The following is a 27719-nucleotide window of genomic DNA, read 5'->3' on the forward strand; positions in this document are numbered from 1 at the left end:
GTCACTGGGGGCCGGGCTGAGCCTCTGCTGCTGGTCAGGGGGTTGCCCTCAAGATGGGGGGACTGTGAGAATGGGGTCATCTTAGTCCCCATTCATCTGTCCCTCTGCCTCCTCCGGTACCTGACTGGGAGCGGGTTCCAGGTGTGCTGCAGCTTCATGAGCCTGGGCCCCAGCGCAGTGGGGAGGCCCTGTGGCTGATACCTTCCCAGGCATACCTGAACGTAGAGAAGGATGAGGGCCGAACCCTGGAACAGAAGAGGAATCTCTTGAGCTGTCTTCTTGTTCGTATTCTCAAAGCCCATGGGGAAAAGGGCCTCCACATTGATCAGCTGGTTTGTCTGGTAGGCAGAGAGGGGACCATGAAGTTGGGGGAGGGAGGGAGTCATGCTTGGGATTGGGGATGAACACAGTGAACTCTTTCAATATAAGACTTCTGTAGGGTGACACTTCCATCTGGGTTTTCTGTTCCTGACAGAGCAGATAGACAGGAGATAAAGATAAGGCATGAGTGTTTACCATGCACCAAGCCCTATCCTAAGAGTTTGCATGATTAAGTCATTTAATCCAGCCAGGCACAGTGGCTCATATCTGCGATCCCAGCACTTTGGGAGGCCAACGCGGGCAGATCACTTGAGGCCGGGAGTTTGAGACCAGCCTGGCCAACATGGCGAAACCCTGTGTCTACCAAAAATATAAAAATTAGCTGGGCATGGTGGCACATGCCTGTAATCCCAGCTACTTGGGAGGCCAAGGCATGAGAATTGCTTGAACCCAGGAGGCGGAGGTTACAGTGAGCCAAGATTGTGCCACTGTACCCCAGCCTGGGCAACAGAGCAAGACTCTGTCTCAAAAAGAAAAAAAGTCATCATTTAATCTTCACAACAATCCTATAAATGTTATTTTATTTCATTTGACAGATAAGAACAGTGAAGTATGAGAAATTTAGTAGTGGCCGGTCGCGGTGGCTCACGCCTGTAATCCTAGCACTTTGGGAGGCTGAGGCGGGTGGATCACTTGAGGTCAGGAATTCGTGACCAGCCTGGCCAACATGGTGAAACCCTATCTCTACTAAAAATACAAAAATTAGCTGGGCATGGTGGTGCACACCTGTAGTCCCAGTTACTTGGGAGGCTGAGGCAGGAGAATCACTTGAACCCAGGAGGCAGAGGTTGCAGTGAGAGATGGTGCCACTGCACTCCAGCCTGGGCAATAGAGCGAGACAGTTGGAAAAAAAAAAAAGAGAAACTTAGTAACTAATCCACAATCACACAGCTAGTAAGTGGCAGAGCCGCCAGACACCATGGCTCATGCAGGAGGAGTACTTGAGTCCAGGAGTTTGAGGGTGCAATGAGCTATGATCAGGCCACTGCACTCTGGCCTGGCTGACAGAGCAAGACTGTCTCTTAAAAAAAAAAAAGGGGGAAAAATAAGTGGCAGAGCTGGGCATTGAGCCCAGCAGCCTGCTCCCTACATAAAAGTGGCCTTCTTGTTTCTTTCCTCCTATCCAGGTGCTGGAGGCCTGGCAGAAGGGTCCAAATCCTCCTGGAACCCTGGGCCACACTGTTGCTGGGGGTGTGGCCTGTACCAGTACAGATGTCCTCTCTTGCATCCTGCACCTCTTAGGCCAGGGCTACGTGAAACGGCGTGATGACCGGCCCCAGATCCTGATGTATGCTGCTCCAGAGCCCATGGGGCCCTGCCGGGGTCAGGCAGATGTCCCTTTCTGTGGCAGCCAGAGCAAAACCTCCAAGCCTAGGTAGCCGCCCCACCTGACCCCTTGCAAGTGAGGTGGGAGAGGTTGTCATGCCAAAGCCAAGATCCCTTGTGGAGAAACACTTCCCTTCTTTCCTTGTCTAGTGCCCTTTTCCCTATCCCTGTTATTTCCCTGACTTTGGTAGTTTTTATTGACCCTCCCAGCACCACCACCCCTTTCCAATCAGAGGCCTGCAAATACGTATTGAGTGCTAACTATGTACTCTACTCAGTTAAATATACAAACTTTCAGGAAGTTTGTTCTACAGAGGAATTTGCCATAGGATTTCTCTAATCAACCAGCACCTCTAAGGCTTTTTAATGTTCATTGGAAGCTGTTATGGCCCTGCCTTTCATGCCTGCTGTTTGCATCATGTGTAAAGTGAATTATCTCGAGTAATCTTTCTCAAACCTCAACATGGCGCTAGTGTTAAAATGCAGATTTAACAGCAGAGCTCTCTGTGATGCCTGTGCTGCTGGTCCACAGACCACACTTGAGCAGTAAGGATGGAGACTCCTGTTCTCACTGCAGGTGCTGCCACCATTGGGGTGAGACCTACAGTGGGACTGTCCCATCAGCTATTGGTCTCTTAGCACCCTGACCATTAGATACCTATTTTGTCCCCAGTCATTGCAACAGCCAGCCCCACCCTGACATTTACAGGTGCTTCTGTGGAGGACCTGCTCTGACGGTTGGTTTGGGTGGTTATCCTGAGGCTGCTTAGGCAAGCGAGCAAGTATGCTCAAGTAGGGAGCTGGGGGCCAGGTGGGGTTCAGTTAGTAGGCCGGATAGCAGGGCAGGAATACTGACTTCTGTCTCTTCCCTCCCCACAAGCCCAGAAGCTGTGGCTACCCTGGCATCTCTACAGTTGCCTGCAGGCCGCACCATGAGCCCCCAGGAAGTAGAAGGGTTGATGAAGCAGACGGTGTGTCAGGTGCAGGAGACGCTGAACTTAGAGCCAGATGTCGCTCAGCACCTTTTGGCTCATTCCCACTGGGGCGCTGAACAGCTGCTGCAGAGCTACAGTGAGGACCCTGAGCCACTGCTGCTGGCAGCTGGGCTGTGCGTACCCCAGGCCCAGGCTGTACCTGCACGGCCTGACCACTGCCCCGTCTGTGTGAGCCCCCTGGGGTGTGACGACGACCTGCCCTCTCTCTGCTGCATGCACTATTGCTGTAAGGTGAGGCCCCACCAGCATTGCTCCTGCCCCTGGCTTTCTGCCCTACCCTAACAAAATCCCTTGGGAATTCTTGAGTTCTAGCCCAGCACTGCCATTTTCATCACCTGGGCAATAGTGGATTTAGTCTCTTAGTCCCTCTTAAACTAATTTTGTCATCTGTAAGTGGTACCACCTGCCTTGACACTCTAAAGGGTGGTGGTTGAGATCCAGCGATATATACCAATGGTTCTCCAGCTGAGCTTCATATTAGAATCACTGGAAGCTTTTATAAGTGTTAATGCCCAGACGATACCTCAGACTAATTAAACCAGAATCTCTGGAGGTGAGAAATCTAGAGGAAGTTTTAAAGCCTCCTCACAGGATTCCCATTATCAGCCAAGTTAGAACTAAGAGATATATGTGTAAAATAGATGTCAAGACACTTTGTGAAGTGTTTGCAAAAGTGTTAGTAGATTGGCGATGACTCTAGTTTGTGGTTGCCCTTATCACCATTTAAGTCCCCACATCTCAGTGCACTATTACTGCTTTTATCATATACTCTCATTTAATACAAAAATTTTTAAAAATAGGCCTGGTGAGGTAGTGTGCATGCCTGTAATCCCAGCACTTTGGGAGGCCGATGTAGGCACATTGCTTGAGCCCAGGAGTTCGAGACCAGCCTGGGCAACATGGCAAGACCCCGTCTCTACAAAAAAATACAAAAATAAGCTGGGCATAGTGGTGCACACCTATAGTCCCAGCTACTCGGGAGGCTGAAGTGGGAGGATCACCTGAGCCTGGGAGGCAGAGGCTGCAGTGAGCCAGTATCTCGCCACTGCACTTCAGCCTGGAGGACAGAGTGAGACCCTGCCTCAGGGTCTTCTTGCTCTATAGGCTTGCTTCTATATAGTGGTCACAGAGAAGCTTGCAGATGGGGAGTGAGTCATCTTCAAAAATAAAAAATGTGGGGCTGAGGTACAGAGAACCTGGAGCACTGAGTCCGATATTCCTGCCTCACAGCTCTTTAGAACTGGTGCCAAGCCCAAACACTTCAGCTGAGCAGGACGGGCACTCCTGGTTGCCATGAATTCCAGCTGCTTCTCCCAACAGTGTTTCCCCAGTAATGGGTGATAGACGTGTCTGCATGTGCTTGCGTGCACATGCATGCGTGTGTGTGCATGTGTATTCTCTTTTTCTCTTTCCCTTTGGCTGTGCTTCTGGCTTCTCCTCTCACATAGTTGCTTATGCTCCCTTTTCCCCAGGTTCTTAATTATTTCCTTTACACTTTCATTTTTTCATTCAACAAATATTTCTCATGGACTTATGTGCATAGCACTGGGTGCTAAATGAGGTATTGAAAAAAATCCCAGCAAGAAATGATCAGAGAGCTAATAATATTGATGGGAGCTCACTCTGAGCCAGGCATTGTGCTGTTTACATGCATTATTTTACTTAATTCTTATACTAGTTCTATGAGGTAGGTATTTTTGTTATTCCCCTTTTACATGACAGAGGGAGATACTCGGAGGTGAAGTAATTTGCCAAAGGTCAGGATTTGAATTTTGGCAGTCTCAAGCAATCCTCCCGCCTTGACCTCCCAAAGTGCTGGAATTACAGCCATAAGCCACCACACCCAGCCTGACAGTGGATTTTATTTTATGAGAAGCCATGGTGGGTTTAAGCAGAATATTGATATGGTCTGGTTTACATTTTTTATTTTTATTATATTTATTTATTTTTATTTTATTATTATTATTTTTTGAGATGGAGTCTCGCTCTGTCACCCAGGCTGGAGTGCAGTGGTGCGATCTCGGCTCATTGCAACCTCCATCTCCTGGGTCCAAGCGATTCTTCTGCCTCAGCCTCCCGAGTAGCTGGGATTACAGGCGCCCGCCACCACGCCCGGCTAATTTTTTGCATTTTTAGTAGAGACAGGGTTTCACCGTGTTAGCCAGGATGGTCTCCATCTCCTGACCTCGTGATCCACCCACGTCGGCCTCCCAAAGTGCTGGGATTACAGGCGTAAGCCACTGCGCCTGGCCCTACATTTTTTAAAAGATCACTTCTGCCGTTGTGTGGAGAAAAGTCTTGGAGGGAGCAAGAGTGGAAGCAGGGAGGCCCATTTGAGAGATGAGATGGTGGTAGTTTGCACTAGGGGCAGTGGCAATGAGAGAGGGTGGATTGGGACACATTTGGAAGTGGAGCTGATGGGAGTTGGTAGGTTACATGTAGGGGCTTCAGACAGGGGAATCAAGGATGGTTCCTGTGCTTTTGACCTGAGCACCTGGGTGGATGGCATGTTTCATCTTTACTCTGTTGTGGCCCTGTGAAGTTTGAACTGCTTGGACACCTGTGTGGAACTGGCAGGTAGACAGTGGATTTTTGAATTTGGAATGAAGAATCTCCTTCTTACCCAAGGAGAAAGAAGCAGACCCAGGGTACCAAGCCTGTAGGGATATAGAGACGGGGGGGTCTCAGGAGTTTGAGACCAGCCTAGACAACATAGCAAGACCCCGTCGCTACAAAAAATAGAAAAAAAATTTACCCAGGCATGGTGGTGCACACCTGTAGTCCTACCTACTCAGGAGGTTGAGGTGGGAAGATTGCTTGAGTCCAGGAGATTGAGGCTGCGGTGAGCCATGATTGTGCCATTACCCTCCAGTGTAGGTGACAAAGCGAGACTTTGTTTAAAAAAAAGAGAGAGAGAGAAGGGGCCTGAAAATCAGGCAGATGAACAGGCTGATTGAAAAGCCCCTGCGAGGAGGAGCCTGTGCAGCTGAGTGGCACAACAGCAATGCAAGAGAAGCAGCTGGACAGCTCCCAGGGTGAGCCCCACCACTTGGGCTGGACAATAGTCATGAGAGCAGCTGGGGGTCCCCAGACTGAGATGCCAGGGCAGAGGGGGACCCTGAGGCACCAGTGTGCCTGTAAGATTAGGGTCTGAATTCAGAGAAAATTTTCCCTGTTCTATCTCAAAAATGCAAGAATTTGCATTCAATTTCCCAACTTTGTCTGGGTTTGTTTCAATGCAGAAAGGGTTTTGTTTACTTGGGTCTGGTACTTTGAGTTAAAATGATCTATCTATTCAGGTGCTTCACATTTATGCTGCAGCTTTGATATCACAGACACACGGTCTCCTGAGGGTTTAGACCCATCATTTTGGAAAGCATGGCCACAGGCAGTGTGAGAGGCAGGGGTCGCTCATGGAGTATTGTAGGAGGCTCAGACAGCTGCAACAGCTGCTCGTGCGTAGACCAAATGGATGGTGTGGGGAGAGACCGGGAGAGGAGACCATGGATCAGAACAGGCTCTCACAGTGGTTTAGGGATGAGGGGATAATGGCCTGATTTAGGATGGGGGAGTGACATGGGAACAAGAGAACGATATGAAGGTTCCAACACTGGTGACGAGGGGGACAGTGGTGCAAGTTGATCATGGTTTGGGGGATGCCATGGGCAAGTCAGTTTTGTAGAGAAGAGGCTGGGTCTGTTGGAGGAATAAGTCAGAGACAGGAGCATCCGGACAGTCATTGGAGATAAGCCACTGGAGCTGGGAGGAGAGACCAGAGCCGTGTTGTCAGCCACCCAGGCAACCCATTTCCCAGGCCTCCTTTCTCTCGGACCTTCCTGCTCTCTGCATATCTTTCTTAGAATTTGAATTGTTCTCCTTTTTCTTGATTATTTTTACCCATTCCCTCCTTGTCCATCCCAACAGCAATTATGATTAGGCAAATACACAGCCCACCCCATCCTCAAAAACAACTGTAATTTGGGCCAGTCTCAGCAAAGCCAGAGAGAGGAGTCAGCATTGGTTGATCTAGAGGCAGGCTTGTCTCTGGCCTTCCATGTTGTAGTGGAGGGGAAGGGAAGGAGGGACGCTAGCTTAGTTACCAGGACACTCCCCCTGTGCTGCTCCCACACTGTCTGAGCAGCCCCTCCTTTTGTCCCTCCCAGTCTTGCTGGAATGAGTACCTGACAACTCGGATCGAGCAGAACCTTGTTTTGAATTGCACCTGCCCCATTGCCGACTGCCCTGCCCAGCCCACTGGAGCCTTCATTCGTGCCATCGTCTCCTCACCAGAGGTCATCTCCAAGGTATCCCCTCTGTCTGAAACAGGCTCCAGTGCAGAGCCAAAGGAGCGTGCCCCAGGGAGTGGGGTGCTGGGGGCCTGGAGGTGTGGCATCCTGGAGAGCCATACCCTCACCTCGTGGCACCTGCATCTCCACAGTATGAGAAGGCGCTCCTGCGTGGCTATGTGGAGAGCTGCTCCAACCTGACCTGGTGCACCAACCCCCAGGGCTGCGACCGCATCTTGTGCCGCCAGGGCCTGGGCTGTGGGACCACCTGCTCCAAGTGTGGCTGGGCCTCTTGCTTCAACTGTAGTTTCCCTGAGGTTGGAGCCCCACACTGGCCCTGACCCTGAGCAAGGATTCACACTCCTTCCCTGCTTAATATCTCCTCCCTGCCACACACACACACTGTGACTTGTCCTTCCTCAGCCTCTGCCACCCAGTTGAGCTCTGTTCCTCTTCCTGGAGCCCTCCAAATGTGACCTGTGCCTGCTCCCCTCTCTCCTGTGCACACCAGCCATGCTGCCCTCAGGGCTCAGCTGTGTCCCCACCATGTCCTCTTGCCTTAGGCACACTACCCTGCTAGCTGTGGCCATATGTCTCAGTGGGTCGATGACGGTGGCTACTACGACGGCATGAGCGTGGAGGCGCAGAGCAAGCACCTGGCCAAGCTCATCTCCAAGCGCTGTCCCAGCTGTCAGGCTCCCATCGAGAAGAACGAGGGGTGCCTGCAGTAAGAAGGGGGGTACTGTGGGGAGCCAGAGGGCAAGGAGGGGGGAGGAGGCCTGGCAGAAGGAGGGGGGAATGGGCTTAGTGTAAAGCTCAGCAAAAGAGGGCGGTTCCTCAGCCGCCCCTCACATGGCAGCCTCCACGGTGACTTCCTGGATCTTAATGTTCCTTTTCCCACTTGTAAGTCCACACTGACTGAGGGAATTCAAAAGCAGAGGTGCATTCAGCAGGGCTGGGTATGACTAAGGAGACTATCAGGGCAGGAGCAGAGGCCACAGCATCAACAGCGGTGCATCCGGGCCCTTGGCATTCCTGGCACGCCCCTGCCCAGAGGCAGGAGTCCCTGACCAGCCAGCTTCCTCCATAGCATGACCTGTGCCAAATGTAACCATGGATTCTGCTGGCGCTGCCTCAAGTCCTGGAAGCCAAATCACAAAGACTATTACAACTGCTCTGCCATGGTAAGGCGCTGGGCACTGGGGGAGGGCAGAGGCCCAGAGCCATCGGGGAGAGATGCTGCTACCAGGTCCTGGGCAGACAGGGCTCCGTGCGCAGTGCAGCATTCTAGCTGTTGGGATAGAGGCTCAGTGTGGGGAAGACAGAGCCACCTGGGCCTGCAGATGCTGGAAAGTCTGTTCACAGGGACCTTCAGCTCCAGAACAGGACTTCTCATACCGAGGTGGCTACAGAAAGGCTGGGGAGGGCCGGGCACTCTCAGGAGGCAGCAGGGCAGAGCAAGAAAGAGCAGGGACCCTGCATTTAGAGCCTGGCTCTGCTGCTTAGCATGTGGCTTGGAGCAAGTTCATTTACTTCTCCAAGCCTCAACAGCCTCTGCAAAAGGGGTGAATAATATGACCTACCCCACCCAGTCATGAGGACTGAATGAAGATAATCAGGGGAGGTGTAGAAAGACCTCAATGAATGTTGGCTTTTCCACTTATTAACTCCCTCCTGTTCAAACAAAACACCCAATAGCCCTCTCAACGTATCCTTGCTAGGTAAGCAAGGCAGCTCGCCAGGAGAAGCGGTTTCAGGACTATAATGAGAGGTGCACTTTCCATCACCAGGCGCGGGTGAGCCGGGAGGAAACAGCGGGTAGATGCCTGCAGAAGCAGGTTGGGGTGGTGGGGTGGAGGGGGGTGGGCTGAAGGTCTGACCGGGCAGGTGGTGCTGTGCCACCTGTGCTGGTGCTGATACACCTTCCTCCACACAGGAGTTTGCTGTGAACTTGCGGAACCGGGTGTCGGCCATCCATGAAGTGCCACCGCCCAGATCCTTCACCTTCCTCAATGATGCCTGCCAGGGACTGGAGCAGGCTCGGAAGGTGGTAGCGGGTGGGGGAGGAGGGCAGGGGAGGGGTGTGCCAAAGGGGTCTGGGGGGCTTGGCTGCTTTCATCGGACTTGCCTGGATGAAGGGAATGAGGAGAGGGCAGGCGGGAGAGCTGATGGGAGCCCCTGCAGGTGCTGGCCTACGCCTGCGTGTACAGCTTCTACAGCCAGGACGCGGAGTACATGGATGTGGTGGAGCAGCAGACAGAGAACCTGGAGCTGCACACCAATGCCCTGCAGATCCTCCTGGGTGAGCCACCCCTGCCAGCCAGGCCCTCCTCCTGCCTCCTCCCCTCTGCTGCACAGCCCGGCCCCTCCCAGACAGGTCAAGCGGCACCCCTACCTTCCCTCCCTCCTCTTCCTCTTCCTTCTTCATGGCCTTCTCACTGCCTGGCTGTTAAAGTTCAGGTCGAAAGCCGACATTGTAAGGTGCCCAAGGGCGCAGGTGTTCGTGGATGTTTCTTGGTTTCTGGTCTTTACCCTGCTCCCCTAGGGAGCTTCATGAGAATGTCTAGAGCTCCACCTGGCGCTTGGTAGATGTTCCATAGGTGTTTGTTGGAGGAAGGAATGGATGAGAATGAGAAGGGAGGGAGCCTCTGTGCTTGCCCTCTCTGCAGAGGAGACCCTGCTGCGGTGCAGAGACCTGGCCTCCTCCCTGCGCCTCCTGCGGGCCGACTGCCTCAGCACGGGCATAGAGCTGCTCCGGCGGATCCAGGAGAGGCTGCTTGCCATCCTGCAGCATTCCGCCCAGGTACTGCCCGGCCCAGACCCCTTCTGCTCCTGCATTCTGTGGGAGTTGTGGTCCTCCTGTCTCAGCACAGCCCCTGCCCTGGGGCAAGTCCAGAAGGAAAGGCAGCAAAGCTGGTGAATGGATGTTAGGAGACCTGGGCGCACATCCCGGCTTCTGGGCCAACCTGCCTGATGCTGCTGGACCCTATCACTTCACCTCCTGGGGATTCCTACAAAATAAAGGGGTTGGCTAGCCCACATCAAGGGTATTTGGTCAGGTGCCTATCAGAATCACTTGGGGAACTTTTCCAGACTATACTTCCCAGATATGGATTTGAAATCCTAGGAGTGGGCATCAGGGGATTGGGGTCACTGGAGCAAGGGCTCTCCCAGGCTCTCTCCAGCTCTAATGCACTGACGCTGAGTCTAAACTGTGAATCCTGTCCTCAGGTTGCTTACTGACTGGTAAGTCACATGGGCAGAAAAGACGTAAATAGATTCTGTAAGCTCTTTAAGCACAGTGTGGTGTGCCTCACCTGGTACCCCGTATCCCTGGAGACCATCTGTGAGTGAACTCACAAAGGCAGTGTTTCATGAAGTGCTGTGCTGGGAGGGGAGCAGTCCTAGCAGGAGCCTGGCCCTCCCAGAGCATTAGTGGAAGGAATGCTGGGTCCAAAGGCCCCATGCCCTCTACCTCCTTCTCAGATCCTTCTGTCTGCTCACCAGGATTTCCGGGTTGGTCTTCAGAGTCCATCAGTAGAGGCCTGGGAGGCAAAAGGACCCAACATGCCCGGCAGTCAGTAAGTGGGGTGGGCAGAACCACGGAGGAGGCAGTGGGACATGGCAGCCTCCTCTGGGCTGAGTGTGGTGGCTCTCCCTAGGCCCCAGGCCTCCTCAGGGCCAGAGGTGGAAGAGGAGGAGGAAGACGATGAGGATGATGTGCCCGAGTGGCAGCAGGATGAGTTTGATGAGGAGCTGGACAATGACAGCTTCTCCTACGATGAGTCTGAGAACCTGGACCAAGAGACTTTCTTCTTTGGTGATGAGGAGGAGGATGAAGATGAGGCCTATGACTGAGGGGGCAGATGCAGGAAACACCTAGAGCAGCCCCAGAGTCACAGGGCTGAGGGGGCGGGAGCTGCCCCTGTCATGGGGAGGGGGATTCCCAGCATCTGTAGTGCCTCCTGTTTGCTGAATAAAGGTCTCTTTCTCACACACGTCTCTGGGAGCAGGCTGACAGCTTCACCAGGGGCCAGCCAGTTGCCACTGCCCTGGCCTCACATCTACCCACACCCCTCATCTTTACGTTTCCTTTAGACCTCTGGACTCTTCTATCCTCCGAGAAGGCTCAAAGCAGACTCATTTGACTTAAGCCGATAAACGGAAGTGAAGGTTGGCATGGAAAGGGCCAGGTGCAGCCCCAGCCCAGTTCAGAGGAGACAGAGAGAGGGATGGCCACCCACAGGAGCAACCTTCCTCCCAACTCTTTTTTTTTTTTTTTCTGAGATGGAGTTTCACTTTTGTCCCCCAGGCTGGAGTGCAATGGTGTGATCTCGGCTCACTGCAACCTCTGCCTGCTGGGTTCAAGCGATTCTCCTGCCTCAGCCTCCTGAGTAGCTGGGATTACAGGCATGCACCACCATGCCCAGCTAATTTTTATATTTTTAGTAGAGACAGGGTTTCCCACAATGGCCAGGCTGGTCTCGAACTCCTGAGCTCAGGTGATCCGCCCGCCTCAGCCTCTCAAAGTGCTGGGATTACAGGCGTGAACCACTGTGCCCAGCCTTTCCTCCCAACTCTTTTTTTTTTTTTCCTGAGACGGAGTCTCGCTCTGTCGCCCAGGCTGGAGTGCAGGGGTGTGATCTGGGCTCACTGTAAGCTCCACCTCCCGGGTTCACGCCATTCTCTTGCCTCAGCCTCCCGAGTAGCTGGGACTACAGGCACCCACCACCTCGCCCGGCTAATTTTTTGCATTTTTAGTAGAGACGGGGTTTCACCATGTTAGCCAGGATGGTCTTGATCTCCTGACCTCGTGATCCGTCCACCTCAGCCTCCCAAAGTGCTGGGATTACAGGTGTGAGCCATCGTGCCTGGCCCTCCTCCCAAGTGTTCCTGGGGAGGAGGGGGCTTGAGGGCATTAGGAGTTGTCCTCCTTTCGGCCTAGAGATTTCTAAAGCATCTATCTTGAAGTGAAGTGTGGCAGGAAAGGGTATTACTGAGGACCTGCCCCACCCCCATGACTCACACAAGACAGAAAGTTAGGATTTTAACTGTACCTTTTAATTTGCTCCTGGGGCTAAGAGGAAGGAATGGTACTAGAGCAGTGTCTGAGAATAGAAGAATTTAAGAAAGTGAGATTAAGTCAAGTGGTTGGGTCAGGGGAGGCAGCCACCTGCCCTGGAGGATCAGCCTCGAAGTATCGATCCAGCAGGGCCTCCACCTCTCCCTCCTCATAGTCCCACACCTGGAACCGAGAGCCATCTGCTGCTCCCCGGATCATGGCCGAAAGCACTGGAAAGGGCAGGGAAAGGTGAAGCTGCCTCCCATCCACACCCTCACAGCTCCCTTACCCCTTGGGAGAGGCGTGGTGCTCAGAGCCCACCAGGGAAGGAGCTGAGGGCTGGGTCCACAGAAAGCCAGGAGGGAGGCTTGGGGTGCTCACCGCGGCCAGACTGCGGGCGGAACAGGCACAGGATCCGCTTGTTAAAGGCCACGGCCCGGCCCAGTTCATAGCCTACACCCAAGGATGGCTGTGTCACTTCTGCCACGACCACTGGGAGGAAAGATGAGAGGAAGCCTCAGCACTGGGGACACTTGGGGTTCATAAGGAAGATGACAGTGTGGCTGTGGTGAGGAGGGAATCTGGGAGTCCCTTCTAGGTGTGGAGGCTGGGATGTCCAGGGGAATCCAGCACTCCAGAGGAGTTAGGTGCTGGAAGGAGGGAGCACCACTCACCGTCCGCCTGCTGCAGCCACTCCAGGTCCTGCTCATGGATGAGCCGGTCACCCCCAGCAGCCTCTTCCCCTGTGTTGAGGGAAAGCTGGTCAAGGACGTGCCTCATGCTGGCTCCCGGTAACTCCTATGCCCTTGTATGTCCATACCCACCCTGCTCGGGGAGGGCGGGAGACTTGTGCCAGATGACCTGACCAAACATGACGATCTCATCAAAGCAGTGAGGAAACGGAATGGCCACAAAAAGAAAAATTCAACCCTATGCAAGGTGGGACGTGTGATTAGGGCCGAATGAGAACATCAGCAGTACTAACTGTGGATGACAGTGATTGGGGAAAGGTGCATGGGCACTTAGCCAAAAGTAGGAGGGGCATCCTGGGCCCAGACGGTAGGGATCTCGGGTCCTAGGCTTGATTAAATGTTATCTTCCAGGACTGTGAGGCTCAGCCCACCGCATCAGGGTAGGACCACTGGGGAGCTTGTTAGAAGTACAGATTCCAGGGCCAGGCGCTTTGGCTCATGCCTGTAATCCCAGCACTTTGGGAGGCTGAGGCGGGTGGATCACTTGAGGTCAGGAGTTCAAGACCAGCCTGGCCAACATGGTGAAACCCCATCTTTACTAAAAATACAAAAATTAGCTGGGTGTGGTGGTGCACACCTGTAATCCCAGCAACTTGGGAGGCTGAAGCAGGAGAATCACTTGAACCCAGTAGGCGGAGGTTGCAGTGAGCCAAGATCACGCCACTGCACTCCAGCCTGGGCAACAGAGCAAAACTCCATCTCAAAAAAAAAAAAAAGAAAAAAAAAAGTACAGATTCGGGCCAGGCGCGGTGGCTCACGCCTGTAATCCCAGCACTTTGGGAGTCCAGGGCGGTAGGATCACAAGGTCAGGAGTTTGAGACCAGTCTGGCCAACATGGTGAAACCCCATCTCCACTAAAAATTAAAAAATTAGCCAGGCGTGGTGGCAGGCGCCTGTAACCCCAGCTACTCGGGAGGCTGAGGCAGGAAAATTGCTTGAACCTGGGAGACGGAGATTGCAACGAGCAGAGATCACTCCACTGCACTCCATCCTGGGTGACAGAGCAAGGCTCTGTCTTGGGGGAAAAAAAAAAAGTACAGATTCGAAGGCTTTATCCCAGATGATCAGAACCTGCATTTTTAACAGGCTCCCTCAGATGACACTAAAGACCTGGAGAGCCACCAGGCAGTCTGGATATACCATGAACTAATGAGCTGTAAGCTTCAGGGTCCTCCACTTGCACAGGCCCTTTCCAAACCATCAGCAACTTTGTATTGTGATTTTTGTCTTTTTAAAGAGGTCTTCCAGAATTGCATGAGGTCCCACAAATTGTGGGTCTGCTTTTGGGTAGGATAAATGGAAACCACTTAAGGTTTTCTGAGCAGAAGCACAAGCATTCAAGATACAATTTTCAAACTGGAAGGATCTGCAAGATTCCAGACCAGCACATCAAAGTATGCTTTAGAGAAATCCAGCCAGACTCAGTGGCTCATGTCTGTAATCCCAACACTTTGGGAGGCCGAGGCAGGCAGATCACTTGGGCTCAGGAGTTCAAGACCAGCCTGGCCAACATGGCAAAATCCCATCCCTATAAAAAATACAAAACCAGGTATGGGGGCACGCACCTGTAGTCCCAGCTACTTGGGAGGCTGAGGTGGGAGGATCGCTCAAGCCCGGGAGGCAGAGGTTGGCAGTGAGCTGAGATTTTGCCACTGCACTCTAGCATGGGTAATAGAACAAGACTGTTTCCAAATAAATAACTAAATAAATAGAAAGAGAAAGAAAAACCCAGCAGCCAGGAGCAGAACACAATAATGGCCTGAAAGAGAACATGAGGCCAGCATGGGGGATCACATCTATAGTCCCAGCACTTCGGGAGGTCTGAGGCGGAAGGATCACTTGAGGCTAGGAGGTCGGGACCAGACTAGGAGGTCGGGACCAGACTAGGAGGTCGGGACCAGACTAGGCAACATAGTGAGACTCCCGATCTCTACAGAAAAATTTTGAGCCAGGCATGGTGTTGTGCCCCTGCAGTCCTTGCTAATAGGAGGCTGAGGCTGGAGGATCATGAGTCTAGGAAGCCGAGTCTGCAGTGAGCTATGATCGCACCACTGCACTCCAGACTGGGCGACAGAGAGGCCCTTGTATCAACAAAACAAAAACGTGAGAGAGTGTAATAGTGAGAACTGGGGTCAGCCGGGTCTAAAAGAGTGCTGATGTCTTCACAGAAGAAGGGGAGGCAGGCCCCGGGCGGTGGCTCCTGCCTGTAATCCCAGCACTTTGGGAGGCCGGGGCGGGCAGATCACCTGAGGTTAGGAGTTCGAAACCAGCCTGACCAATATGGTGAAACCCCGTCTCTACTAAAAATTCAAAAAGTAGCCGGGTGTGGTGGCGCGTGCCTGTAGTCCCAGCTACTCGGGAGGCTGAGGCAAGAGAATCACTTGAACCCGGGAGGTGGAGGTTGCAGTGAGCTGAGATCATGCAACTCCAGCCTGGGCGACAGAGTGAGATTCCGTTTCAAAAACAAAACAAAACAAAACAACACAAAACAAAAAAAGTTGGTGGGAAGGCAGGAGGATACCTTTCGTGTTGGGTGGTGGAAAAGATTCCAGCGGGTGAGGTGGGAACTGAGCCCAGGCAAAGCAGCCCAATCCACCTTCTTTCTGTTGCACCCTACAAACGCTCTGAAAGCAGCTGAAGACAGAGCTCTCCAAGAAGGAACCAAAGGTCAAGATAATGCTGAGTCTGCCTTACACCCGCAGGTTTGCTGGGACCCACGCAGCCCGAGCCCCGGCCCGTTTCCTTCTCGGGCTGGGGCGCTGGATGGAGCACCGGGGTAGGACGGCGGGCTCAGGGCGCTGGAAGCGCAGCTGCCGGGGGTTGGGGGGCCGACAGGCCAGGTCCCTGCCAGCCCAGCCGAGTCCCCGCCCGCGTCCCCGCAGCCCGCGTCCCCAGGGCCTCACCGCGCGCGCCCATCTCGGCGGCCGCCACGTGCTCGGTGAGCACTGTCCCGAATCGCCGCAGCCGAGACACGATCCGCTCGTACAGCGTCCTGTCCTGGCGTCCGCCGCGAATGCTCCCGCAGAAGTACAGGGCCGGGCGGCCAGGCTCCCCGCGCTCCCGGCTCTCGGTGCGCCCCGGCACCATGGCAGCAGCCATTCCCCAGCCGCCCGCGCTCTCCGGCGCCAGGGGGCGCCAGCCCGCGGCCACGTGACCCCGCCCGGCCCAGCGCAGAGCCTGGCTGCTGAGTCCACCTGTGGAACGGGGACGACGAACTGGGAGGATCCAGCCGGGACACTTTCGGGAACACACCCTTCCCGGACTTGACGTTCGGATGCCTAACACGCACCTTACCTTGACCTTGTCCAGGCAGAACTCGAGGGCTTCCCCACCTCACCCGCTTCTGCTCCCCTCCTCCCCGCCGTCTTTAGCTGCATCCTCCCAGCTGCTCAGGTCCAAGACCCTCGGAGTCATCTGGATCGTTCCCTTTCTCTCAAACTCTGCGTCCCATCCATTGACAACTCGTGTGGATTCGTCCTTCCAAATCTGAAATCTCGCGACCACCTACAGGGCCACTACCCTTGTCTAAGCCTAATCCCGGCTCTCCACAGCCTCCTAACAGGTCCCCGCATGTCGTGAGCTGCTCAAGGTCAGACAGAACCAGGTCCACCCACCTTTGTGTCTACCCACAAGATCAGGTTTTTATTGATGCTATTTCAATCACAAAAGCTAGGCGTCACATAGAGTTCCCAAGAAGGCAGCTCTCCTTAGGACCACCTGTTCACTAGGTAGTCAGAGCCGCGGGCATGCAAGCTGGAGCCACTCCACAGGTCAAACTGTATTGCAAACCATACATAGTATTATATGTAAGGATATAAATGTTACAGGTTAAAATTTCACATCAAACACAAGAACATTTAACATCAAGAGAAAAGGGGTTAACGAACCAGTCCAAGGAGAGTGCTGTGGACAGAGTCCTGGCCTGATGGGGATAGTCATCAAGAGCTTGCAAGGAAGAGTCCTTGATTTGGGCAGAGCCTTCAGAGGCAGACACCAGGTGCTGGGCACGAGTGATAGCAAGACTTGGTCTGTTAAGGTGGCTGTGTCTAGCTGCTGAAGTCCTGCTCATTTTATGGTCCTTGAGTCCTCTGATGAGGACTTAACAGTAAAGGGTGATGCCCTTCTCTGGTTGGGTGTTGTCTCCATTGGTTAGGCGAACATCTGGACCCTGTTGGCTTGATGCCTTTTGAAATGTAAGATGAAGTTTTTTCAAACTTAATTAATTAATTAATTTATTTATTTATTATTTTTGGTGACAAGGTCCCTGTCGCCCACACTGGAGTGCAGAGGCACAATCATTGCTCACTGCAGCCTCAAACTCATGCCTCAAGTTCGAGGGTTCAAGGAATCCTCCCACCTCAGCTTCCTTAGTTAGGACTACAGGCACGTGCCACCATGCCGAGCTAATTAAAAAAAAAAAAAATGGCCGGGCTCGGTGGCTCATGGCTGTAATCCCAGCACTCTGGGAGGCCAAGGTGGGCAGATCACGAGGTCAGGAGATCGAGACCATCCTGGCTAACATGGTGAAACCCCATCTCTACTAAAAATACAAAAAGTTAGCCAGGCATGGTGGCACACACCTGTAGTCCCACCTACTCCAGAGGCTAAGGCTGGAGAATTGCTTGAACCCGGGAAGCAGAGGTTGCAGTGAGCCAAGATCACGCCGCTGCACTCCAGCCTGGGCAAGAGAGTGAGACTCCATCTAAAAAAAAAAAAAAAAAAAAAAAAAATTGTGGAGACGAGGTCTCACTATGTTTCCATGGCTGGTCTCAAAACTCTTAGGCCCAAGCAATCCCCCTACCTCAGCCTCCCAAAGGTCTGGGATTACAGGCATGAGCGAATGCACCCAGTGATGGAGTCTTTCTAAGATGGAATTACTTATGTCAGGGGTTTTCTATACACCTCCCCTGGCCCTTCCCTGCTACAGTTTGCTCTCCACTCAGCAGGTTGAGTGATCTAGGTCATGACCCTCCTCTGCTCAAAACCCTGTAGTGGTTCCCATCTCACTTGGGCTAAAAACTGAAAACCCTACAGCAGCTCACAAGGCTCCAGATGATCCTGTCACCCTCTTACCTCCCTAACTCCAGCTTCTATTACTTTCATTCACTTCTCTGCCACCTCACTGGCTTCCTGCTGTTCCCTAAGCATGTCAGCCATGCCCTTGCCTCAGAGTCTTTGCATTTGCTGTTCCCTCTGCCTGGAACACTGTTCTCCCAGGTAGCTTCCTGGCTCACTCCTCATTTCCTTCAAGTCTTTGTTCACGCTTCACCTTCCCTGATCACCCTATTCAATATGGCAGCCCTCCATCCCCCAGTACTCTCTATCACCCTTCGCTACCTTGCCTTTTCTCCTTCTCAGATACCATATAACTTATTAATTTTGTTGCATGTTTTTCTATACCCAGTAGAAGGTTGTTTACTGCTGTATTCCTGCTTTTTTTTTCTTTCTTTCTTTTTCTTTCTTTCCTTCCTTCCTCCTTTCTTTCTTTCCTTCCTTCCTCCTTCTTTCTTCTTTCTCTTTCTTTCTCTTTCTTTCCTTCCTTCCTTCCTCCTTCCTTCTTTCTTTCTTTCCTTTCCCCTTCCTTCCTTCCTTCCCTTCTCTCTCTCTTCTTTCTTTCTTTCCCTCCCTCCCTCCCTTCCTTCCTCCCTTGCTTTCTTGCTTTCTTTCTCTTTTTATTCTCTTTCTTTTTTTTCTTTCTTTCCTTTTCTGTCTTAAGAGATGGTGTTTTGCTCTGTCACCCAGGCTGGAGTGCAGTGTCATGGTCACAGCCCACTGCAGTCTCAAACTCTTAGGCTCAAGCAATCCTCCCTCGTCATCCTCCCGAATAGCTGGGACTACAGGTGAGTGCCACCATGCCTGGCTAATTTTTTGTAGAAATTGGGTCTCACTATGTTGCCCAGGCTTATCTTAAACTCCTGGGCTCAAGCGATCCTCCCACCTCAGCCTCCCAAAGTACTGGGATTACAGGTGTAAGCCACTGTGCCTAGCCTATCCCTAGTTTCTAGAACTATGCCTGGCACATAAGAAACATTTATTAAATATTTGTTGAATGAATGAGTGGTTTAAATGAGAGGATGTATTTCACAGCACTTCGTAGTCTGCTCAGCCCTGTAGTAAGTAGGCTGATAGAGGCGGTATCTTCAGGGAGACAGGCAAGCACTCATTGTTCACCAGTACTGATTTCATCCTCATTTTATTATGACAATCACAAATATATGACAAAACCTTCAAATGGAACAAGAGAGTATGCAGTGGAAAGAAAGTCCTGAGACCCCAGCCCCACTCCCCAGAGGAAAGCTCCATCAGTGTTTTCTTCCATATTCTTCCTGAAAGATAACTATTAAAATACTGAAGTATGCGATTGCAGAGAAGATGCAACAATATGTATATTTTTAATGCTAAGATACAAAAGGGAGACAGAGATTTCAGAGTATTTCTGCCCACTGCTCTGCTGGGCCCAGCTAGGTATACATGGACCATGGGGCGAACATGAAGACACAGCTGCACACGTGTCCCTCCACCTCCAGGTGCCCTCTCTCACACACACACAAACGTGCATACACAGATTAGGAAGAAGGCTTCATGTGCCAGCGGACTTGACAGGCAATCTCCCCAACACTCCTTATTCTCACTCACACCTTCCCTCCAATTCCCCCCCAAAGACAAGGAACACACATTCACAGACACACACACACACCATCTTGTTTCTCAGTATCTTTTTTTTTTTTTTTTTGAGAGAGGGTTTCCCTCTTGTTGCCCACGCTGGAGTGCAATGGTGCGATCTCAGCTCACAGCAACCTCCGCCTCCTGGGTTCAAGCAATTCTGCCTCAGCCTCCCGAGTAGCTGGGATTACAGGACATGTGCCACCACGCCCGGCTTATTTTGTATTTTTAGTAGAGATGGGGTTTCACCATGTTGGTCAGGCTGGTCTCAACTCCCGACCTCAGGTGATCTGCCAGCCTCGGCCTCCTAAAGTGGCCTCTGTATCTTATAAGTAAATAAATCAATACATAAACCAGCCAGCCCCCATCTCTTTGGGGGCCCCACCTCTGCTCTGGCTGGGGTCTCCTTCCTACCTCAGGCTGAAGGAATATTTTGCATAGAAGAGTAAAAGTGTAGAAGGGACATTTTGTGTTTCTCCAGATGGGAAACAAGGCATTGAGACTGGTTCTAGTCCACTGTCAGTTGGGTGAGGATTCAGAGCGAGCTATGACTTGCAGCTCAGACCTTCCGGCTCAATGCAGAGAGGCCCGAGTTGGAGGGATGGGGTACTAAGTGATGGGATGGAGGGATGAGGGCAGTGGGGAGCCTAGCGAGGCAGCTTGACAGGGAAGATATCTCACTAGGTGACAGGAGGCCAGTCTTTTTTTTTTTTTTTTTTGGTGAGACGGAGTCTGGCTCTGTCACCCAGGCTGGAGTGCAGTCAGTAGCGTGATCTCGGCTCACTGCAACCTCCGCCTTCCGGGTTTAAGCTATTCTCCTGTCTCAGCCTCCCAAGTGGCTGGGACTACAGGTGCCTGCCACCACGCCCAGCTAATTTTTGTATTTTTAGTAGAGATGTGGTTTCACCCAAAGTGCTAGGATTACAGGCATAAGCCACTGTGCCCGGCCCCAGGAGGCCAATCTTGATTCCATTACTATCTGTGTGACCTTGGTCAGGTCCCTTAAACTCTCCAAGCCTGTTTCCTCATCTATAAAATTGGTAAGAAATGTTATCCTGCCTTACTCACCTGGTTTGAGCATGGTGCAGTGAAGTATGTGAAGCCACATTAGAAAATATAGGCTAGGCGCGGTGGCTCAGGCCTGTAATCCCAGAGCTTTGGGAGGCCGAAGCAGGCGGAGTGAGTGAGATCCTGCCACTGCACTCCAGCCTGGGCGACAAGAGCGAAACTCCGTCTGAAAAAAAAAAAAAAAAAAGGCCGGGCGTGGTGGCTCAGGCCTGTAATCCCAGCACTTTGGGAGGCCAAGGTGGGCGGATCACGGATCACGAGGACAGGAGATCAAGACCATCCTGGCTAACACGGTGAAACCTCATCTCTACTAAAAATACAAAAAATTAGCCGGGCGTGATGGTGGGCGCCTGCAGTCTCAGCTACTTGGGAGGCTGAGGCAGGAAAATGGCGTGAACCCGGGAGGCGGAGCTTGCAGTGAGCCGAGATCGCACCACTGCACTCCAGCCTGGGCGACAGAGCGAAACTTCGTCTCAAAAACAAAACAAAACAAAACAAAACAAAACAAAACAAAACACACACAGACACACAAAGTGCTCAGGGGTTTTTAGGGCGGTGAAATTACCCTGTTTGATCCTATAATGGTGGGTATATGTCATTATATATTTATCCAGACCCATAGAGTGTACAACATGAAGAGTGAACCCTAATGTAGTCTGTGGACTTTGCATGATAATGATGGTCAATGTAGGTTCATAGATCGTAACAAACGTACCGCTCCAGTGGGGATGTTTGATAATGGTGGAGGCTGTGCATTTGTGGGGGCAGAGGTGTGTGGGAACTCTCTGTACCTTCTGCTCAGTATTGCTGTGAACCTAAAACTGCTCTAAAAAATAAAGTCCATTTAAAAATAAAGTGCTATACAAATGTAAGTCATTGTTCAATTAAACAAAAATTATATTTATTATGGAAAATGTCAAATTTATTTGCTGATACAGAGAATAGCGAAAGACTACATATCATATGATTATATTTGACATGTCCAGAAAAGGCATATTTGGTGAGACAGAAAGCAGACCAAAGGCGGGGGGTTGCCTAAGGCTGGGGGTGGGAGCAGGAATTGCCAGCAGAGGGCACAAGAAAACATTTTGGGAGTGACAGGAAGGTTCTTTTTTTTTTTTTTTGAGACAGGGTTTCACTCTGTCACCCAGGCTAGAGTGCAGTGGCACCATCACGGCATCACAGCTCACTACAGCCTCGACCCCTCAGGTGATCCTCCCACCTCAGCCTCCGAAGTAGCTGGGACTACAGGCAGGTGCCACCATACCTGGCCAATTTTTGTTAGCAGGCTTGGCCTGCTTCTATGAGTTTGCCCATTATACATCCTTCATATAAGTTGAATTCAGGCATTATTTGTCCTTCTGTGACAGGCTTATTTCCCTATAATGCCCTCCAGGTTCATTCATGTCTGATTTCAAAATATATTATAAAGCTACTGTAGGCTGGGCACTGTGGCTCATGCTTATAATCACAGCACTTTGGGAGGCTGAAGTGGGAGGATTGATGAAACCCAGGAGTTTGAGACCAGCCTGGGCAACAAGCAAGACCCCACCTCTACAAAAAATTTAAAAAATTAGCCGGATGTGGTGGCACTATGTGCATGTGTGTGTATAATGGAATATTAAACAGTCTTTAAAAAGAAGGAAATCCTGCCATTTGCAACAATAAAACTGTTTTTAACAAAGCAAAATATAAAATAGAGAAAATAGTACAAGATTTAATAATTATCAATTTATGGCCAGTCTTGTTTCATCTGTATTCATAGTAAATTTCCTCACTGTACTATTTTGATGCAAATTTCAGTTTACATTTTTCATTTATAAATATTTTTATATATGTTTCTAAAATATAACTCTTTTTTACTAAAAATGTAACCGGCTGGGCATGATGGCTCACGCCTGTAATCCTAGCACTTTGGGAGGCTGAGGTGGGAGGATTGCTTGAGGCCAAGAGTTGAAGATGAACCTGGCCAACATAGTGGGACCCCGTCTTATTAAAAAAAGGAACTAAAATATTATTATCATATCATAGCTAAAAAAATTTAACAAGATTTTCTTAATGTCATCAAATATTCCATTAGTGTTCAAATTTCTTGTCTTAAAAATGTTTGTAATTTTTCTTGTCTTACAAATGTTTGTCTTACAAATGTTTGTAATTTATAAATCTTATAAATGTTTGTAATTTATTTGTTTAAAATCAAGATCCACATATTATGATTGGTTGACATGCCTTTTAAGTCTATTTTAATATATACATTTCCCCCGTATATTCTCTCTTTCTCTCTCTCATCCTGCAGTTTCCTTCAGTCTGAAGTTTGCCAGTTATATCCCTGTGATGTCATTGGACATGTTCCTCTATATTCCTCATTTCTTGTACATTGGAGCTGGATGTAGAGGGTTAGTCAGATTCAGGTTGAATTTCGGCAAGGCTATTTCACAAGGGGTGGTGTGTAATCCCAACATGGGCACATAGCATCTGGATGTCTCTCTGTTTTGATGCGAGCAATCATTGATACTCAATGCCCAGATGTATTAATCATTCATCATTCATTCATTCATGCGGGGGCATACCAATAAAATTATACTTTTATTGTAAAATCAAACCCAGCTACAGAAAACCACCTAAACAAATGAATTATTATAAGACAAACACTCTTGCACCCATATCATCTCAAAATAGATCTTCAACTACCCAGAAGTTTCCATGTGCACCATCCCAAACAGCCCCCTTACTCCCTCCAAAAGTAACCACTACCCTTACTTTTATAGTGAGGACAAAAAGGAAGGACATCATTAAACTTCCTTAAGTTTCATTATGGTTTTATCACCCAAATGTGCATTTCTAGACAGTATAGTTTAACCTTACCTATTTTTATTTATCTTTTAAGTCGCTTTTATTTTTTGGAGACAGGATCTTGCTCTGTCACGCTGGCATGCAGTGGCATGATCATGGCTCACTGTAGCCTCGACCTCCTAGGCTCAAGCGATCTTCTCACCTCAGCTTCCTGAGTAGCTGGGGCCACAGGAGCACACCACCACACCTGGCTAATTTTTGTTAAGTTTATTTTTATTTTCCAGAGAGACGAGGTCTCACTAGGTTGCTCAGGCTTGTCTGGATCTCCTGGGCTCAAGCAATCCTCCTGCCTCAGCCTCCCAAAATGTTGGGATTATGGGCATGAGCCACTGTGCCCAGCCTTAAATCCCTTTTAATGTACAGCTTGGAGACACATTTTAAAAGCATTTATTTTGTGTGAGACATTCAATGGGCACTAACAGAGCTACAAAAAGGAGTAAAGAAGAGCATCTGAGATTTTTGACTCCACTTAGCTTTGGGAGGAGCCAGCCTTAGCTCAAGAATAGGAGAAATCAGGTTAATGCTATGCATTAATGTGCAAAGGGCTAAGTGACTCAAAGAAGGCAGAAATCAAGCATCTGGGGAAGCTCTTCCAGTCTATCCTCACACTCCTGCTGTGTAACACCCAGATCAAATGTCTTCTTCTGGCCAAGAAGCAGCAAGACCTAGATTTACCCTCCCATCTTTAACAACTAAAAAACTGGACAGAATATATGAATATAGAGCAATAATGTTTGAACACTGGACATCAGGCAGCACAGAACAGTACTGTAATCCCTGAAAGACTGAAAAAAGTAGATGAGCTTTATATTTGCCCCAGCTTATTGCCTGCAAGGTTACCAGGCTGCAGGATGGAGGAACCCAGGCTGAGCCTGGCTGTCTCTTTGATCGAGGAGATAGAGCTGGGAGTCCAGGGAGGCCAAGGCCGCTAGTTTGCAGGAGAAAGTACAGGACAGGAGAGAGAGCTCTGGAGAGGTTCAGAAGGTTCCATGAATAGATAGCTGAGGACTGATCAGCACATGTATATGAGGGAACTATCTGTGGTGGGGAAAAACATCTGAAAGCTGCAGAGTTAACAATTTTTGAGCTCACACAGGGATGGAACTAGTTCCTGTTCCTACTGGCTCATATGGAAAATTCATAGGGCTTTGCCTTAGTGGCAAAAAAAATTAGGTTTTGCCTTAATGGCAGAGAAATATTAACCCTAGACTGGACGCTGCTCTGGTCTAACCTAATAAAACTTAAAAGTAAACTTTGAAAGGATCAAACTGGTTTTTCTTTCTCTCTCTTTCTCTTTGTCTCTCTCTCTCTGTCTCTCTCTTTTCTTTTTCTGAGACAGCGTTTTGCTCTTTCACCCAGGCTGGAGTACAGTGGTATGATGATGGCTCACTCCAGCCTTGACATCCTGGACTCAAGCGATCCTCCCACCTCAGCCTCCCAAGTAGCTGGGACCACAGATGCATGCTACCATGCCTGGGTGATTTTTGATTTTTTTTTTTTTTTTTTTTTTTTGAGACAGGGTCTCTCCATGTTGCCCATGCTGGTCTTGAGCTCCTGGGCTGAAGCAATCCTCTTGCATCTGCCTCCCAAAATGTTGAAATTTACAGGCATAAGCCACCATGTCTGGCCTGTTTTTGCTTCTTAAAAATTAACTGCAGTCCAGAACAAAGCTGAATAATATTCATTGAAACATAAAAATATACAGGACTCAGCAAGGTAAAATTCACAGTATTTGGCATCCAGTAAAAAATTAGTAGATATGGAAAGAAGCAGAAAATATGACCCATAGTAAGAATAAAAATCTGTTGAAACTAATCCAGAAATTGTTTAGATAAAATTAGTAGAAAAATATATTAAAGCAGTCATTATAATTATTCCATATGTTTAAGAAGTTAGAAGAAAAAACTGAGTAGAGATATGGAAGATTTTAAAAGACCCAGATCGAACTTCCAGAATTGTAAACAACAATGAAAAATACATTGGATGGAATTAATACTAGATTAGATGCTGTAAGAGAAAAGATTAGTGAACTTGAATACACAGCAATAGAAACTATCCAAAATGAAACACAGTGAGAAAAAAGGCTAGGAAAAAGTAAAGCATCAGTGAGTTGTGGGACAACTTCAGGGGGCCTAATGTACAGGGTAATTGGAGACCCTGAAGGAAAGGGGAGGGCAGAAAAAATATTTAAGAAAATAATGGCTGAAAAATTTCCCAACTTGATGAAAACTATAAATGCACAGATACAAGAATCTCAACAAACCCAAGCACAAGAAACATGAAGGGGTGGCCTGCCCCTCCACACCTGTGGGTATTTCTAGTCAGGTGGGGCGAGAGACTGAGAAAAGAAATAAGACACAGAGACAAAGTGTAGAGAAACAACAGTGGGCCCAGGAGACTGGCACTCAGCACACCAAGGACCTGCACTGGCACCGGCCTCTGAGTTCCCTCAGTTTTTATTGATTATTATTTTCATTATTTCAGCAAAAAGGAATGTAGTAGGAGAGCAGGGTGATAATAAGGAGAAGGTCAGCAAAAAACATGTGAGCAAAAGAATCTATGTCATAATTAAGTTCAAGGGAAGGTACTATGCCTGGATGTGCACGTAGGCCAGATTTATGTTTCTCTCCACCCAAACATCTCAGTGGAGTAAAGAATAACAAGGCAGCATTACTGCAAACATGTCTGTCCTCCCACCATAGGGCGGTTTTTCTCCTATCTCAGAATTGAACAAATGTACAATCGGATTTTATACCAAGACATTCAGTTCCCAGGGGCAGGCAGGAGACAGTGACCTTCCACTATCTCAACTGCAAGAGGCTTTCCTCTTTTACTAATCCACCTCAGCACAGACCCTTTACGGGTGTTGGGCTGGGGGACGGTCAGATCTTTCTCATCCCATGAGGCCATATTTCATACTATCTCATGGGGAGAAACCTTGGACAATACCCTGCTTTCAAGAGCAGAGGTCCCTGCGGCTTTCCGCAGTGCATTGTGCCCCTGGTTTATTGAGACTAGAGAATGGCGAAGACCTTTACCAAGTATATCGCTTGTAAACATTTTGTTAACAAGGCACGTCCTGCACAGCCCTAGATCCCTTAAACCTTGATTTTATACAACACATGTTTTTGTAAGATGCAGGTTGGCTCAAAGTGGCTGGGTCAAAGTGGCTGGGTCAAAGTGGCTGGGGCAAAGCTACAAATTAACAACATCTCAGCAAAGCAATTGTTTAAAGCACAGGTCTTTTTCAAAATGGAGTCTCTTATGTCTTCCCGTTCTATATAGACACAGTAACAGTCTGATCTCTCCTTCTTTTCCCTACAAAACATGAATAAAACTATGTAAAAAAGACACATCATAAAATAGCTTAAATAGCTAAATCCAGTGACAAAGAGAAAATCTTAAACCAGAGGCATTGGGCTGGGCGCGGTGGCTCATGCCTATAATCCCAGCACTTTGGGAGGTGGAGGCGCACAGATCATTTGAGGTCAGGAGTTTGAGACCAGCTTGACCAACATGGTGAAACCCTGTCTTTACTAAAAACACAAAAAATTGCTGGGTGTGGTAGTGCACGCCTGTAATCTCAGCTACTCGGGAGGCTGAGACAGGAGACTCACTTGAACCCGGGAGGTGGAGGTTGCAGTGAACCTAGATAGTGCCACTGCACTCCAGCAGTCTGGGTGACAGAGAGAGACTCTGTCTCAAAAGACAAAACAAAACAAAACAAAGCAAAAAACAGACGCATAAAAGACATATTTCATACAAAGGAACAGAGATAGGATAATTGCAAATTTCTCATCAGAAACAATGTAAGTTAGAAGACAATAGAGCAACATTTTTAAAGTACTAAAAACAAAAGCGAAAAAGAAACTAGAATTCTAACCCAACACTCAGATCAGACCATGTCTCATCTTTGCTCAAAATTCCTCAGTGGTTTCCTATCTGAAAATCAGGATCCCCAGGACACTGCCTCTGAGACAGAGATGATCATGCAGTAAGTTTATTGGGAAGTGCTCTGGTGATCAACCTCTGTAGAGGACTGAAGATGGCAAGGTTGCATGGAAGGGGAAGTTGAGCTCTGATATAGTCTCAATAGAAGCCTCAGCTGTCCCTATTAATTTTGAAAATGGGATATCCCTTCAGAGCTGTCCCCAGTTGAAGCAAGGGGGTCAGGCCTTTATACTCATCAATTGGCTGTGGGATGTCCCAGGAAGGTGGCATGATCTTGGATGAGGCAGCTCCCTTGGCCAAGGGCAATTCCCAGAGAACAGGTCAGCTGAAAGCAGTCAGCCTTCAACATCTCATATCTGGGAGAATAAGCACCTAGATTCTG

The 27719-nt window shown here is 49.7% G+C and overlaps 2 protein-coding genes across 6 annotated transcripts in view; one reads left to right on the plus strand and one right to left on the minus strand.

Moving 5' to 3' along the window:
• Positions 1 to 10984, plus strand: part of CUL9 (cullin 9) — a 42467-nt gene extending 31483 nt beyond the window's left edge. For 4 of the 5 annotated variants that reach the window (XM_054557526.2, XM_024248845.3, XM_054557528.2 and 1 more), the window contains 13 exons: positions 142 to 341; positions 1509 to 1756; positions 2588 to 2933; positions 6866 to 7006; positions 7141 to 7305; positions 7552 to 7715; positions 8079 to 8172; positions 8710 to 8784; positions 8925 to 9035; positions 9173 to 9290; positions 9658 to 9791; positions 10496 to 10569; positions 10651 to 10984. In XM_054557526.2, the coding sequence (XP_054413501.2) occupies positions 142 to 341; positions 1509 to 1756; positions 2588 to 2933; positions 6866 to 7006; positions 7141 to 7305; positions 7552 to 7715; positions 8079 to 8172; positions 8710 to 8784; positions 8925 to 9035; positions 9173 to 9290; positions 9658 to 9791; positions 10496 to 10569; positions 10651 to 10846 (2066 nt within the window). In that variant the 3' untranslated portion in view covers positions 10847 to 10984. Of the gene's footprint in view, positions 1 to 141; positions 342 to 1508; positions 1757 to 2587; positions 2934 to 6865; positions 7007 to 7140; positions 7306 to 7551; positions 7716 to 8078; positions 8173 to 8709; positions 8785 to 8924; positions 9036 to 9172; positions 9291 to 9657; positions 9792 to 10495; positions 10570 to 10650 lie in introns of those variants that run through there. The other variant, XR_008526177.2, reaches the window with a different exon arrangement.
• A 1043-nt stretch (positions 10985 to 12027) lies between these two features.
• DNPH1 (2'-deoxynucleoside 5'-phosphate N-hydrolase 1) lies at positions 12028 to 15942 on the minus strand. Its single transcript, XM_002816917.5, has 4 exons — positions 15706 to 15942; positions 12725 to 12793; positions 12432 to 12542; positions 12028 to 12280 (listed from the first exon to the last, which is right to left on the minus strand). The coding sequence occupies exons 1-4, from the start codon at positions 15899 to 15901 to the stop codon at positions 12132 to 12134; spliced, it is 525 nt and encodes a 174-aa protein (XP_002816963.3). The 5' UTR covers positions 15902 to 15942; the 3' UTR covers positions 12028 to 12131.
• Positions 15943 to 27719: the final 11777 nt, after the last annotated feature.

This window comes from Pongo abelii, chromosome 5 (genome assembly GCF_028885655.2).
Source record: "Pongo abelii isolate AG06213 chromosome 5, NHGRI_mPonAbe1-v2.0_pri, whole genome shotgun sequence".
In the NCBI taxonomy this organism is placed as follows: Eukaryota; Metazoa; Chordata; class Mammalia; order Primates; family Hominidae; genus Pongo; species Pongo abelii.

Coding starts and splice junctions, on each gene's coding strand:
- DNPH1 (XM_002816917.5), bottom strand. CDS start 15,901: ATGGCTGCTGCCATGGTGCCGGGGCGCACCGAGAGCCGGGAGCGCGGG. Junction 12,794..15,705: donor CGCCGAGATGGGCGCGCGCG/GTGAGGCCCTGG, acceptor CCCTCAACACAG/GGGAAGAGGCTGCTGGGGGT. Junction 12,543..12,724: donor GTGGCTGCAGCAGGCGGACG/GTGAGTGGTGCT, acceptor CTTTCCTCCCAG/TGGTCGTGGCAGAAGTGACA.